At 38.4% G+C, this 15,449-nt stretch overlaps 1 protein-coding gene across 2 annotated transcripts in view; it reads right to left on the bottom strand.

Moving 5' to 3' along the window:
- SEPTIN10 (septin 10) overlaps positions 1-15,449 on the bottom strand; it is a 48,571-nt gene that overhangs the window by 13,873 nt on the left and 19,249 nt on the right. For both annotated transcript variants that reach the window (XM_060187588.1, XM_007528820.3), the window contains exons 3-6: positions 13,036-13,156; positions 12,545-12,740; positions 5,735-5,921; positions 1,590-1,751 (exon numbers count right to left, since the gene is read on the bottom strand). In XM_060187588.1, coding sequence (XP_060043571.1) covers positions 1,590-1,751; positions 5,735-5,921; positions 12,545-12,740; positions 13,036-13,156 — 666 coding nt within the window. The remainder of the gene's footprint in view (positions 1-1,589; positions 1,752-5,734; positions 5,922-12,544; positions 12,741-13,035; positions 13,157-15,449) is intronic.

Genomic DNA, 15,449 nt, shown 5'->3' with positions numbered 1-15,449 from the left:
AAAACTATAGGATGATTTCACTCATATGTGGAATACAGAGAACTAAAACACAAGAACCTGACAGAAGAAAAAATGTAGAGAGAAATAGGATAGAAAATCCATATCTATTAATTTGGGAGAACTATATGTTGGTTACCGTTGGAGGAGGGGGGAACAGAACTGTGGTGCTAAGCGTGGTGTGGAATTATATCCCTATTTATTCCTGTAAATCAGCAACAAAAATATATATTTAAAAACATAAAATATACTAAATATTTTGTTTAATGTTATTAACTGGCACAATTAGTTTCACTATTTGTGAAAAGGTTCTTATGAGAGTATTACAGCTTTGTTTGCTGCCTGAGACGGTGGCATTTTCTAACTTTGTTTCATTTCCCTAGTTTCACTTTTCTAATTTTTCATATCTCTTTTATATTAAGATTATTAAACTGAATATAGAAAAAGCTGAATTATGTAAATAAAATACCTTGATTCCGTGGCATTGTTGTCTTTAGATCTAACAACAAAGCTGTAATACCATCATAAGAACCTTTACACAAATAGTGTTACTAACCTGCCTAATAGACAAGTATAGAAAAAGATTAATAATTGACAAGTCTCAAAAAGATTAATAATTTCCTGTGGTCTATCTAACTCCAGAAGTAGTATCCTCTAATTCTTATTGGAGTTGAAATAGAGTAACACAAAGAAATTAGTTATCTTCAAATATATGAAAAGTATGTGAATGCTTGACATGTACACATAACATTATCAGGGATGATGAGCTTAAATAGCAGGTAGGAAGATATCCTTAAAGATTTTAATATTTGAAAGCATTCCAAGGGAGGTTGCAAGGTTTTCTTGTGTTTGGAACAAACAGGATGGAAAAGCACTTTTCTAAGACAATGAAATACATTTCTGCAAAAGGAGTACCTCAGATTCAAAAAAATTAACATTTTTTTTTAATGTATGGGTTCTGAAAACGTATTTGTTTTTATGAGAGGGTGAGAGATAAAGAGATAGACAGAGGGCACCAGCATGTCACTTAGCTCTGGTATATGGTCGTGTTGAGATTGAACCTGGGGCCTCAGGTTTGCAAGTTCTATACTCTAATGATGAGCTATTTCCTTCCCCACAGATGTTTTGCTTTACTAAGTAAAGTTGAGAAGAAAAAAAAAAGATAAAAAATATTTACCTTTATTCTTGGTAGTGGTACCAGAGATGGAACCCAATGCTTCATATATGGAAAGTATGAGGTCTATTACTAAGATAATCCTTGACACTCAAAGATATCTTCTGATCACACTTTTTCCAACTTAAGAGAGTAAACCATCTTCCTATACAGAAGTCTTTGAAATCTCATGTTCAAAACTGTTTGGATGCCAGTGAGATCTGCACAGTGGTTATGCAACAGACTACTGCAGGTCCCAGGTTCAATTCACAGAACCACCAGAAGTCAGAGCTGAGCAATGTGCTCTTTTTTTTGTTGTTGTTTGTTTTTTTTTTAACTCTCTTTGGATGACAGTGAATATACATTAGCAGTGTGTTACCTATAAGTGGCCATTTTTTTTCACACGTGAGACATAATTAATACAAAATCAGGAACTTACATTCATCGAAGCATTAATCTTAGCAATAGTTTCATCATCTGTTGGGAACTGGTATATCTGGACACCATTGCTGACCAGTTCACTCATGAGCTTGATCTTAAACTTCTGCAACTCTGTTTTAGAAATTGCATCTGCTTTGGCAATCACTGGGATAATGTTCACCTGTTATAAATAAAGACAAAAACCTCACTAATGAAGTTTCTTTATTCTTTCCTTTTTTTTTTTTTTTTTATAGAAACAGGTGTAGCACAGAGTATGTTGTCCATCCTCCCTTTGGAGGATGGAACATTCTCTACCATTGTAGATCCAAGTTGAGGGCAAGGTCCTATGGGGGGGGGGGGAACATGGGGTCTATTTTGTTTGTTCCTGATGCATGAGATTTTCTAAGCATAACCATTATGCTAACTCCCTCACTCCAAGATTTTCCAACTATAGTAGTTTCTTGTTATCTGTGGGAGGTACATTTCTAGACAAACCCCCAGTGGATGTCTGAAACCACAAATAGTATGGAGCCATATTTTCTTTTCTTACACACACACACATCACAAAGTTTAAATATTAAGCAGACATAGTAAGAGGCTAACAATAGTGATTAATAGAGGCCCCAGAAGAAACACAGTAGATAAGGCATTGGATTCTCAAGCATAAGGTCCCAAGTTAAAGAGATGCTCTAATTCTCTCTCCTCTCCTCTCTAGTTAATAGATAAATAAATAAAAAAATTTAAATAGCAACTAGTAATAAAAATGACAACTATATTATGCTGCAATACAAGTCATGAAATCGTTCTTTCAAAATCCTATTGTATATATTTGCAGACTGCAGCTGACTGATGGTTGCTGAGAGCATGGGAAGCAAACCTAAGGACAAAGGGGATGACCGTGTCCATGAAATGAAGAGTAGAACATGTTCCCCTTGTGGGCCGGTAACTTTCATGTTAAATTCGTCAAAGCACATTCAATGTGTGGTGCTGAAATCATGCTTTCAAAACTTCATAGATACTCAATAAACTATACCACGTGAATAACTTAGAATCACCTCCACAACAAACAGCAGAAGCAAGCTTTAGTCTAAGAACCTGACTGTAATCTGTTAAGAAAAGTGCCTGATATTAAGCTTTGATTTCAGAGACACCCCTCTTGAATAGCCTGGTTCCATCTAAGAGGAATCAGGCTGCCACTACTAAGAAGTTCCCTTTTTAGAAAGCCTTAATAGCCTCATAATGACCACTACACTAAGCCACTTCTCCTTTCCTATAACCCAATTCCTACTCCTACACTCTTAACTTCCCCAATGCAGATGAAATCATACATCCTTTGAACCTCAATGAAGACAAAGCCTAGATCTTTGTTTCCTCCCTCTCTCTACTCTCCACCTCCCCTTGTGGCCCTTATATGTACTGTGTATCCACCAGGATCTGAGAAATAAGTCTGGTTCTTTAAAATGTTCTGATGGCTTCCTGTTTAACTAGACCCTGCAACTGCAATAAGAACCATGATCAAGCATCAAGTCCAGAGAAGACACAGGGAAGCGTGTGGTGATTGCTGTGAGTCAAGACTGGCCAGGCAGGTGCTCGGAAATTCCTAGACAGAGCACCACTATCAATCAGCTGGAAGACAACAGCAACTAAAGGGCTCAATGTTGACTTGTATAGAAAGGGCGGGAAAGTTAACAGCTCTTTCCCTTGAAGGTGACTGTCACTGTTTGCAAAAGATAAAGTACCTTTCCCATGTGAAGCTCTGCTTTTCTGAGTATAAAACAAATCAACACCTTAATTATTTCTCACATATCCCTAGTCTTTATTTCAGAGGTGCAGAGATTAAGGCTGGAGGGGTAGAAGTGGAAGAAGAAACTTGCCTAAAAACAACTAAGTGACAGAGCCAACAATTAAAGTCAGTTTCCTCTGACGCTAACTTCTAGCATAGAGGCACTCACCTTACAGAAGTCTACAGAGAAGGCAGCATGACCAGAATGCCCATATTTTTACAGATCCAGTCTCATAAAAGATTAGTCACAAAAAAAATGAAGTCTGAGGAAGATGGGTCAATATTGGGGCAGCTTGGAAGGTTCCTACTCATGACCTCAGAATGTAAGCTCAGATCTACAGGGATACAGAGGTCACATAGGTTCCTAAGCTGAATATAGGCCCCAGAGCAAATAAAACCAATGGGGTTTACAGTCAACAATATTTATACCTCTTCCCCATATTAGGGAGCTACTTTCTTCCCTGATCCAACTTTATGTCCCTTTTCCAGCTATGACATCACCTCCCCAGACAATAACTTGGATCCACCTGCATATCAGATTTCAAGCTCAGAGAGAAAAAAAAAAAACTAAAATAGCTATAGGCCCTTTGGAATATAACTAAAATATGCCTACTAGCTATCTACAAAATGGAGGACCCCCCCCCCCCAACACTTCATCTGCACTATTCCAGCCTTTAGGTCCATAATTGTTCAACAATTTGTTTGGCTTTGTATGCTAACTCTCTTTTCAGCCACCATGTTCCAGATGCTAGCATGATGCCGACCAGACTTCCCTGGACAGAGGACCCCACCAATGTGTCCTGGAGCTCAACTTCCCCAGAGCCCCACCCTACTAGGGAAAGAGAGAGGCAGGCTGGGAGTATGGATCGACCAGTCAATGCCCATGTTCAGCGGGGAAGCAATTACAGAAGCCAAACCTTCTACCTTCTGCATCCCACAATGACCTTCCTTGGGTCCATACACCCAGAGGGATAAAGAATAGGAAAGCTATCAGGGGAAGGAGTGGGATAAGGAGATCTGGTGGTGGGAATTGTGTGGAGTTGTACCCCTCTTATCCTATGCTTTTGTTAATGTTTCCTTTTTTAAATAAATTTTTTAAAAAAATTAAAAATAAATAAAAGTCTGCATTGCTCAGACCATTAGAAGTTGAAGGAAAATTCTAGAGGCTTCTTGTTTTAGTGTATGAGTCTCTAGGCCACTTTTAAAATAAACAGAACAATTCTACAGTGAAGTAATAATGTCTGTCAAGACATTATGAAACGATTCTCAAGGATTATTTATTAATAACAAATATAAGAGAGGGAAAACTAGAGCATCACTCTGGTACATATATTGCTGGGGCTTGAACTCAGGATCTCATGATTGAGGGTCCAACAGTTTATCCACTGCATCACTTTCTGGGTCACCACATTTATATGTAGATTCTTCCATCAGGAATTTAAAAAATAGGCTTTCTTGTACTGTTCAAATTAAAACAAGGTTTACTATGGTATATGATAAAAATTAGACTTCAATCTTTGGCTAAATAATAAACTTCTCACTAAATATTTGGCATAAAGTAAAATCAAACAAATCTAATATAAAAAATTTTTTTAAACCCTCCATTCTGGCATGCAATTTAACATCTGAAATAAGACTAAATTCTTATAATAAAGTTTTTTCTCTGATGCCTGTCTATTAAATAAGATTTCTCTAGGAAAAAAATCTAAGAATAAAACTTAATGTTTAAAATGCAGAGAATAAAATAGCTATGATATATTGCATTGGTGGAAAACAGGAAAACAGAAAAATACATTGTGACTTTCCCAACAACCCAATGTATATTATTTTTTAAATGATGCTTTTTAAAAAGATTCATTTGTTAGTGAAAAACACAAATGGGGAGAGAGACATGTGTGACACCAGGGATTAAACTCAAGTTGGATCAAACTCATGTTTCCAAGTCCAATGTTTTATCTACTGAGTCACCTCCTGCATCACATATATATATATATATATATATATATATATATATATATATATATATATATATATATATGTATGTGTGTGTATGTGTATATCTTTATACATACAGCATCCGAAAGGTATTTTCATAATTCTAAATAAACATCTTAAATATACACTTACTTATTTTTATGGAGAAGAGGGAACCAGAGCACAACACAGATCTACTGTATGCAATAGTGGGGAACTGAAGTCAAGGCCTTACCTATGCAAATCCTAAGAACTACCTGTTCAGTCACCCCTACCCCCAGTTCCTTGCATAAAGATGAAAGAATCATTTGATTCTTGTGACTTTAGAGCCTCAGGCAGGAAGGCCATTTGTATAACCACTATGCTGTCTCCCCAACCCTAGTATTTGATTCTTTTTCCAAGCCTACCTTGCTGTCCAGGCTCTTCATGGTTAAGAGATCAAGTGTCTTGAGCGAATGGCCGGTGGGTGAGATGAAGTAGAGGCACACATGGATACGAGAATCATGGTAGTTAAAGAGAGAGCGCTTAATCTTCAGTTCTTCTTGAAGGTATGCCTCAAACTGAGCATCAACGTAGTCCACTATGGGTCGGTAGCTGAAATTTGCATTTAAATATTAGTATAGGGTATTCATGTCTTTAAGAAGCTCCTTATATCAGCATTTCCACTAGTAAAGATCTAGTATCTATTCTAAACGCATAACTTTAGTAATAAAACAAAATATAGAAGACATGCATGTACAAAGGTGAAATTATTAGAACCTGGGGTTTATACTTCATTGTTGTTATTGGGGCTTCATGGCTCTGGCTGACACTCACAGAAAGAAACAGAGAGTAGAGGGAGTGAGGGAATGAGAGAAATAGACACACACACACACACACACACACACACACACACACACACAGAGAGAAAGAGATGCTACCATAGCAAACTATCTCTCCAAGCTTGCAAGTGTAAATTTTTTCTGCAATGGACCAAAGTGAGTATTTGAAACTTTGAAGAGCATATGGTCTCTAACCACAACTCTTCTCTGCCATCAAAACACAAAAAGACAACACAGAAACACATAAACATGGCTGTGTTTCAATAAAACCTTAAATAGATGTAGGCAGCAGATCAATTTTATTTTATTTTTAATTTCTTTATTAGGGAATTAATGTTTTACATTGGGAAGTAAATACAATAGTTTGTACATGCAGAACATTTCCCAGTTTTCCATATGACAATACAACCCCTACTAGGTCCTCTGTCATCCTTTCTGGACCTGTATTCTCCACCCCCCCACTCATCCACCCCACAGTCTTTTACTTTGGTGCAACATGCCAATTCCATTTCAGGTTCTACCTGTGTTTTCTTCTCTGATCTTGTTTTTCAACTTCTGCCTGAGAGTGAGATCATCCCATACTCATCCTTCTCTTTCTGACTTATTTCACTTAACATAGTTTTTTCAAGCTACACCCAAAATCGGCTGAAAATGGTGAAGTCACCATTTTTAATAGCAGAGTAGTATTCCATTGTGTATATAGACCACAACTTGCTCAGCCACTCATCTGTTGTTGGACACCTGGGTTGCTTCCAGGTTTTGGCTATTACAAATTGTGCTGCTCAGAACATATGTGTACACAGATCTTTTTGGATGGGTGTGTTGGGTTCTTTAGGATATATCCCCAGGAGAGGAATTGCAGGATCATAGGGTAGGTCCATTTCTAGCCTTCTGAGAGTTCTCCAGACTGTTCTCCACATAGGTTGGACCAACTGACATTACCAACAGCAGTGCAAGAGGGTTCCTTTGTCCCCACACCCTCTCCAGCATTTGTTGCTGTTACCTTTTCTGATGTATAACATTCTCACAGGAGTGAAGTGGTATCTCCTTGTTGTCTTTATTTACATTTCTCTGAGAATCAAAGACTTGGAGCATTTTTTTCATGTTTTTCTCAGCCTTTTGGATCTCTTCCTTGGTGAATATTCTGTCCATGTCCTCTCCCCATTTTTGGATGGGGGTATCTGTTTTCTTGTGGTTGAGTTTGGCAAGCTCTTTATATATTTTGGTTATTAGCCTCTTGTCTGATGTATGGCATGTAAAGATCTTCTCCCATTATGTGAGGAGTCTCTTGGTTTGCGTAGTGGTTTCTTTTGCTGTGCATAAGCTTTTTAATTTGATGTAGTCCCATAGGTTTATGCTTGCTTTAGTCTTCTTTGTAATTCGATTTGTTTCATTGAAGATGTCTTTAAAATTTATGCGGAAAAGAGTTCTGCCAATATTTTCCTCTAAGTATCTGATAGTTTGTGGTCTGACATCCAAGTCCTTGATCTACCTGGAATTTACTTTTGTGTTTGGTGAGATATAGTGGTTCAGTTTCATTCTTCTGCAATGTGTCAATGCATTTTCCCAACACCATTTGTTGAAGAGACTCTGCTTTCCCCATTTAATAGTCTGGACACCTTTGTCAAATATTAGATGTCTATAGGTGTGGGGGCTTACTTCTGGGCTCTCAATTCTATTCCACTGCTCAGTGTGTCTATTCATGTTCCAGTACCCAGCAGTTTTGATGACAATGGCCCTATAATACAATTTAAGATCTGGGAGTATGATGCCTCCAGTTCTGTTATTTCTTCTCAAGATTGCTTTGGGAATTCTAGGTCTTTTATAGTTCCAGATAAACTTTTTTTGGGGGCCATTGGCTTGTATGATAGTTTTCCATCCTTTCAGTTTGAATCTGTGTTTGTCTTGTTGAGTTAGGTGGGTTTCCTGTAGACAGCATATAATTGGGTTGTGTTTTCTGATTCATCTTCCTACTCTGTGCCTTTTAATAGGTGAATTCAGGCTATTGACATTTATTGATATCAAAGATTGAAGATATTTTAATGCCATTCTTGCAGATTTTTAGAGTGTTCTGATATATGGTCTACTTATGGTGGTCTGACTGTTTATAGGAGAACTTTCAGAACTTCTTTCAGGGCAGGCTTGGTGATAGTTGATTCTTTCAACTGTTGCTTATCTGACAAGGTTTTTATGCCTCCATCTAGTCTGAATGACAGTCTAGCAGGATACAGTAGTCTTGGTTGAAAGCCTTTCTCATTGATCACTTGATAGATATCTTGCCATTCTCTTCTGGCCTGCAGTGTTTGTGTGGAGAAGTCTGCTGCTAATCTTATGGGTTTTCCTCTGTAGGCGACTCTTTTGTTTTTCTCTTGCAGCCTTCAGGATCCTTTCATTGTCCTTATTCCTTTCCATTCTAAATATGATGTTGTCGGGCTAGCTTCACGGGCGGGAGAGAGAGACGACCAGGGACTCATGGCTGAGTGGTACATAGTTCAGTCTTTATTCATGTGGAACGCAGCGCAATCTGTTTTTCTCTTGCAGCCTTCAGGATCCTTTCATTGTCCTTATTCCTTTCCATTCTAAATATGATGTTGTCGGGCTAGCTTCGCGGGCGGGAGAGAGAGATGACCAGGGACTCATGGCTGAGTGGTACATAGTTCAGTCTTTATTCATGTGGAACGCAGCGCAATCTAAGCTATCTCTAATCACAGTCTTGTCCTTATATATCCTGAGGTGGAAGAGTCAGGTCCAAAGAGAATGTACGTAGGATAGGGGATGGGGAGAAGGAAAAAGTGTGCAAAACAGTGAGGATTAAACCAATGCCCTGGTGGCAGGGCGGTGATTAGTTAACAGTGGTTATAGAATACAGTGTTAAGCAGGGGGGATTAAATCAATGAAACAGAAGGGGTCTTAGAAGCAGAATTTAGAAGCATACCAACATTTCCCCCTTTCTTTTTAACTAATGGCCATAGTATCAGGAGTGTGGGGTGAACAGAAACCTATATCGTATAGGCATTTTCAAAAGAACTGGCCCAAGACATGGAGGAACAAGTAAGAGAGCAGCAAGAACCAGTGTGATGCCAAGGGGAGGCCTGAGGGGGGCGTTCCTGCCTCAAAGGGCAAGACGTATCAGGCGAAAGGGTATATCTTGCCTCTGGGGACATCTCTTGCCTCAGAGGGCATTTCCTGCCTCTGTGGACATAGCCTGCAGGCGAGGGGGCGTGGCCTATAGAGTCCCAAGGCAGCTGGCTGCAGTCAGCCTTTGAGAAACCCAGTAGCGTTAAAGGAAATTGTTGTAAAGCTGTGTAAAGTGTCCAAGAGGTGTACCAGTAAGTCCAATAGAAGTGTCACCAAAGCAGATGACCACGGATGAAATGCCAGGGGATGAAACGCTGCACGTCTGTCTCGATGGGGTAGGTCAACCACTGTAATTCCACTTTTCTGTCAAGAGTGAGCTTTGGAGTCTGTGAATCAGTTTCTTCAGGTCATGCCAGGTCACATCATTGGTTTCGGGGTGGCTGCTGTAGTCATGCCATCTTGTGGGCAATGTCAGAGAACAGGGTCCAAATGGATTTCCGGGGGTTCCATTTGAGCAGATGTTTTTTCATGTGAAGAGGACAGCTGTAATTCACTTACTTGTGAAACAAAACTTTTTAAGGTTGTTTAAACAGCATAAGCTCAATAGAAGAACCATGGTTAGAAGCCTCAAGCATGAAAATCATTAGCATAACCATTATGCTATCTACCCCACCCATATTTATACAGTTTTCAGGAATAAACATTTCACATTTATGCCAAGACGTAAAAAAAAAAAAATCAAAAGAAAAAAAAACAATTTTTGGATTGTTTCAGGATATCTCTAGAAATCATGGCTGCATCCAGCATTTTTTTTTTTGTAAAGTCAATGTCATACAAAAATTTAGTCATTCAAATCACTCTCTTATGAAACACAACTGAAAGCAGACAGCAAACTTAAGATATTCAGAGAGAACAATAAGGGGGGAATCGAGAGAAAAGCTGTAGGTAGCTTTTGCTTCTTTTACCTTGAACCAGACTCCCAGAAGGATGGAAAGTGGGAAGGCTATCGGGGGAGGGGATGGGATAGAATTGTGTGGAGTTGTACCCCTCTTATCCTATGGTTTTTGACAGTTTCCTTTTTATAAATAATTTTTTTAAAAAAAAGAGAAAATAAATAAATAACCCAGATGATTTAAAAAAGAAAAAATAGGCTGGGGGTATGGATCCACCTGCCAATGCCCATGTCCAGTGGAGAAGCAATTACAGAAGCCAGAACTCCCACCTTCTGCACCCATAAAGAATTTTGATCAGGAGATGAGGCAGTATCACACCAGGTTAAACACACATGGTGCAAAGCCCAAGGATGGACATAAGGATCCCTGTTCTAGCCCCTGGCTCCCCACCTGCAGGGGGGCCATCTCACAAGCAGTGAAGCAGGTCTGCAGGTGTCTCTATATTTCTCTCCCCCTCTTTGTCTCCCCCCCGATTTCTTTCTGTCCTATCCAACAATGACAGCAATAACATCAATAATAATAACAACAGTGAAAAACAACAAGAGCAACAAATGGGAAAAGATGGCCTATAGGACCAATGGATTTGTAGTGCAGGTACTAAGCCCCAGCAATCATGCTGGAGGCAAAAAAAAAAAATTTTGGTTCATACTCTGAGAGTGATAAAGAGCAGGGAAGCTTCCAATGGAAGGGATGGGACATGGAACTCTGGTAGTGGGAACTGTGTGGAATTGTATCCCTATTATTTGATAATCTTATCATTATTAAATCACTAATAAGACAAAAAGAAATGTCCCTAAAAAGTGGACAACATATGTATCAAAGTTATGGTGGCTAGAAAACTATTCATTTGTCAAAGTTAACTGAATTGTACAATAAAACCTCAGTTCATTTATTCTATTTAAATTACACATCAGTGAGATACATTTAAAAGAAACAAAGAGGAGAGAAAAACCATAAAGACTGTTATTTGTATATTATACTATTACATAAAGATCTGAGCAAATGTAGAGATACTCTATTGAGATTAGTCAGAAGAATTACAAAAGTTGCTATGTACATATTAAACTCCTAATACACCAAATAAAATATCCTTAATAGATACCATTTATGGGGTTGGAGAGACAACATAATGGTTATGCAAAGAGGATCTCATGCCTGAGGCTCCACCATTGCAGGTACAATCCACAGCGCCACCATAAGCCAAAGCTGAGCAATGTTCTGGTCTCCCTCTCTATCCTTCTCTGTATCTTTCCCTCTGTATCTCTGTCATTAAAGTAAATAAATAAAATATATTTTTTAAAAAGAAGATAGCTCTGCATTACTCTGGTTCAATATAATTTTTTTAAAAGATACCATTTTAAGAATATAAAAAATGGCAGATATCTAAGAATTGAAGAGAAGTTGCACAAGATCTTTATACAAAAATTTACATTTTAGTACTAAGATAAAGCAATGTCACAGGCCAATAATATAATTTATTGCCATCTCTGCCATAAATCTACATCTTTAAAAAAATTCCACAAATTACTTTTTAAAATTCAAAGCAAAACATACTACACATTGAAAAGGCTAACACAAGTCATACAGAGTTAATTATGAGAAAGACTTTCCTCTAACCCAAGCATGGAAAAATAACAAAAATCTATCACTTTACTCCAATCTATTTTCCCCTTTTATAGGTTAAATTACCTATAGAATCTATAATCAATATTTATAATATCATAGGAGATAATGCATAATATGGCATACAAATGAAAAATGTCACTATCAAACTTTCCCTGCAATGCCTCATAATATACTTGACTAAACTGGTGATAATGTCACACAAAAAAATTCATGCACCAGGGCTGGGTGGTGGCACACCTGGTTGAGCACACGTTACAATGCACAAGGACCGAGGTTCAAGCCCCCAGTCCCCACCTGTAGGAAGAAAGCTTTGTCAGTGATGAAGCAGTGCTACAGATGTCTCTGTCTCTCTGTTCCTGGCTGTCTCTATCCAATAAATAAAGATAATTTTTAAAAAATCCATACATCATCGATCAGGTTATTATATATATTTGCTGGCTTTTTTTTCTATTAACAAAGTAATCTTGCCTGAAGATTAAACACACACACACTTAATCACTTAATACACACTATATATTGAATTGGCACAAAAGGGAGTAGCTTGGTTATTTTTGCTGAAATACACTCTAATGTCACTGAAATTATTTTAAGCAATCTAGAGAGCGCTATAGGACATTTGTTTAACAAGCACAAAATACTACTGATTAAAAATAAGCCATGGAAAACCAAATCAGCTTACAGGGCAAGAAAGTAAACATCTTAAAATAAGAAAAATGACTATTACAACAAGAACATGTACCTTTCTTCTTTGTTTATTTGATCACCAAATCCCACTGTATTCACAACAGTCAGTTTCAATCGAACATTACTTTCCTGGAGTTCATACGTCTGAGCTTTAAGTCTGACATGAGGATAAAAATGTGAGGATTCACAGTCTTCAAAATTGGTATTAAACAATGTGTCAATTAGTGTTGATTTCCCAATTCCAGTCTCCCCTGAAAGAAATAAAGATTCCAAGGACAGATGAGCTAATAAACAAGAATTATAAACTAGTTTCAAGGGTCCCAAATATTTCATAGATTGTGTTATCCATGACAGAAGTACCCTGGGAAGGCTTACCACCAGGATCACAGAAAATGGATTTTCATGCTAAAGACAGCACTAAAATGTTTAAAGAGCAAAAGTAAACTGAAGGGATTTCTTACATTGATACCTTAATGCTTAGAACAAGACATTGTTAAGTGCACAGCCTGAGGAAGCCATTTCTTCAGGGGAGAGCCCGGGACTTACCCACACATAGGATGTTGAAACAGAAGCCTTGCTGGATGGACCGGTTGACCAGCTGATCAGGCAAACTCTCAAAACCAACATGGCCAGACATCGTTAACAATCGCGTATTTTCTTTCTTTTGCTGAAATAAAACAAAGCAATGTGAAACTCTTACTAGAACAAAAAATAGGCACATGTGGAAGGGAAAACAGAATTTATCAAAGAAACTAAAGATTTTATCATCATTGTTACGTAAAGTAAGTTTATGAGAAACCTGTGTCCAGACCCTCAAAATAGACTTTCTGCTCTTCAGATGATGAGTCTAGCACTAATCACACTAAAAAAAAAATTGGATGTATATAAAAAGAGAAATACACAGCTACACTATGACAATCACAAAATACAATGGCTAAGCTATAAGTTTTAGGAACTGAAACCTGTAAATCTTCAAATGAAAAAGTACAAAACATAGTGTTTTATTGGAGTAAAAGCAGACAGATCAATACAAGTGAGAACCCAGAAATAAATGCTAACACATGTGAACAGTTAATCTATAAAAAGAAACAAAGAGCCTAAAATGAAGAAAGGAAAAGTCTCTTCAACAAATGGTGCTGGGAAAACTGGACAACAAATGCAAAAAGTCAAAACTGTATCATGTTTAAGAGTCCTTCAAAAGAACTAACTCAAAACAGACTAAGGATTTGGATGCTGGAGCCAGGTAATTGCAGACTGTGAATACATTGAATACAGTGAACAGGGTACAGTGAATACATTGTCATATGCAAGGACCCACATCCAAGCTTCTGCTTCCTAACTGTACGAAGCTCTGTAAATGGTGGAGCAATGATGCCGGTGTTTGTCCTCTCAGTCTCTCTCCCTATGTCCCTCACCCTCTACTAATCCCTCTCTCCATTGTTGCTGGTCCTCTCTATCAGGAACAACAAAATAGATCCCTTTGTGGGACCCATAGGACCTTGCCCTAAACATGGATCAACCACGGTAGAGAATGCTCCATCCTCCGAAGGAAGCATGAACAATATACTCTATGCTACACCTGAGGAAGAGGGGTCGATATTGGGGCAGCTTGGAATATTCCAACTCATGACCACAGAATGTGAGCTCAGATCTATAGGAATGCAGAGGTCACATTGGCTCCTAAGCTGAATATGGGCCCCAGAGCAAATAAAACCAATGGGGTTTACAGTCAACAATATTTATATCTCTTTCCCATATTAGGGAGCTACTCTCTTTTCTGATCCAGCTTTCTGTCCCTTTTCCATCCATGACATCACCTCCCCAGACAATAACTTGGATCCACCTGCATATCAGATTTCAGGCTCAGGGAGGAAAAAAAAACTAGTATAGCCACAGGCCCTATAGAATATAACTAAAATATGCCTACTAGCTATCTATAAGATGGAGTACTCCCCAACTCTTCATCAGCACTATTCCAGCCTATAGGTTCATGACTGGTCAACAATTTGTTTGGCTTTGTATGTTAACTCTCTTTTCAGAAAAGCCACCAGGTTCCAGATGATGCTAACCAGATTTCCCTGGACAGATGACCCCACCAATGTGTCCTGGAGCTCAACTTCCCCAGAGCCTCACCCCTCTAGGAAAAGAGAGGCAGGCTGAGAGTATGGATTGACCTGTCAATGCCCTTGTTCAGTGGGGAAGCAACTATAGAAGCCAGACTTTCTACCTTCTGCATCCCGCAATGACCTTGGGTCCATACTCCCAGAGGGTTAAAGAACAGGAAAGTTGAAAAGCGCAAGGACCCGCATAAGAACCCCGGTTCAAGCCTCTGGCTCTCCACCTGCAGTGGGGTGGCTTCACAGGTGGTGAAGCAGGTCTGCAGGTGTCTATCTTTCTCTCCCCCTCTCTGTCTTCCCCTCCTCTCTCCATTTCTCTCTATCCTATCCAAGAACAATGACATCAACAACAATGACATCAGTAACAACAACAATAACTATAACAAGGGCAACAAAAAGGAATAAATAATTATTTTTTTTAAATCTTAAAAAAAAAAGAATAGGAATGCTATCAGGGGAGGGGATGGGATAGGGAGTTCTGGTGGTGGGAATTGTGTGGAGTTGTACCCCTCTTATCCTATGGTTGTCAATGTTTCCTTTTTATAAATAAATTTTTAAAAAATGACCACCAGGACCAATAGAGTCTGGAAGACACAAAGCCTCAGTGATAACAGGCTAAAATAAAAAAATTTTTTAAGTAGGAGTAGTCACTACAATGTAATGAAGGGGGTACAGAGAAATGAGGACTAAGCAATGGCCTCTTGATAGACTGTCACTGAATTATACCTAATGATTTCTGCCAATAGTTTTAATAAAGCTACAAATCAGAGGTAGATTGAGAATAATTCAACAGCCCTATGTGGTGCCAAGATAAAGACAGAACTGACTTATTACTCATGAAGG

Source organism: Erinaceus europaeus, chromosome 3 (assembly GCF_950295315.1).
Source record: "Erinaceus europaeus chromosome 3, mEriEur2.1, whole genome shotgun sequence".
Lineage (NCBI taxonomy): Eukaryota > Metazoa > Chordata > Mammalia > Eulipotyphla > Erinaceidae > Erinaceus > Erinaceus europaeus.
This window is presented reverse-complemented; position numbering and strand designations above follow the sequence as displayed.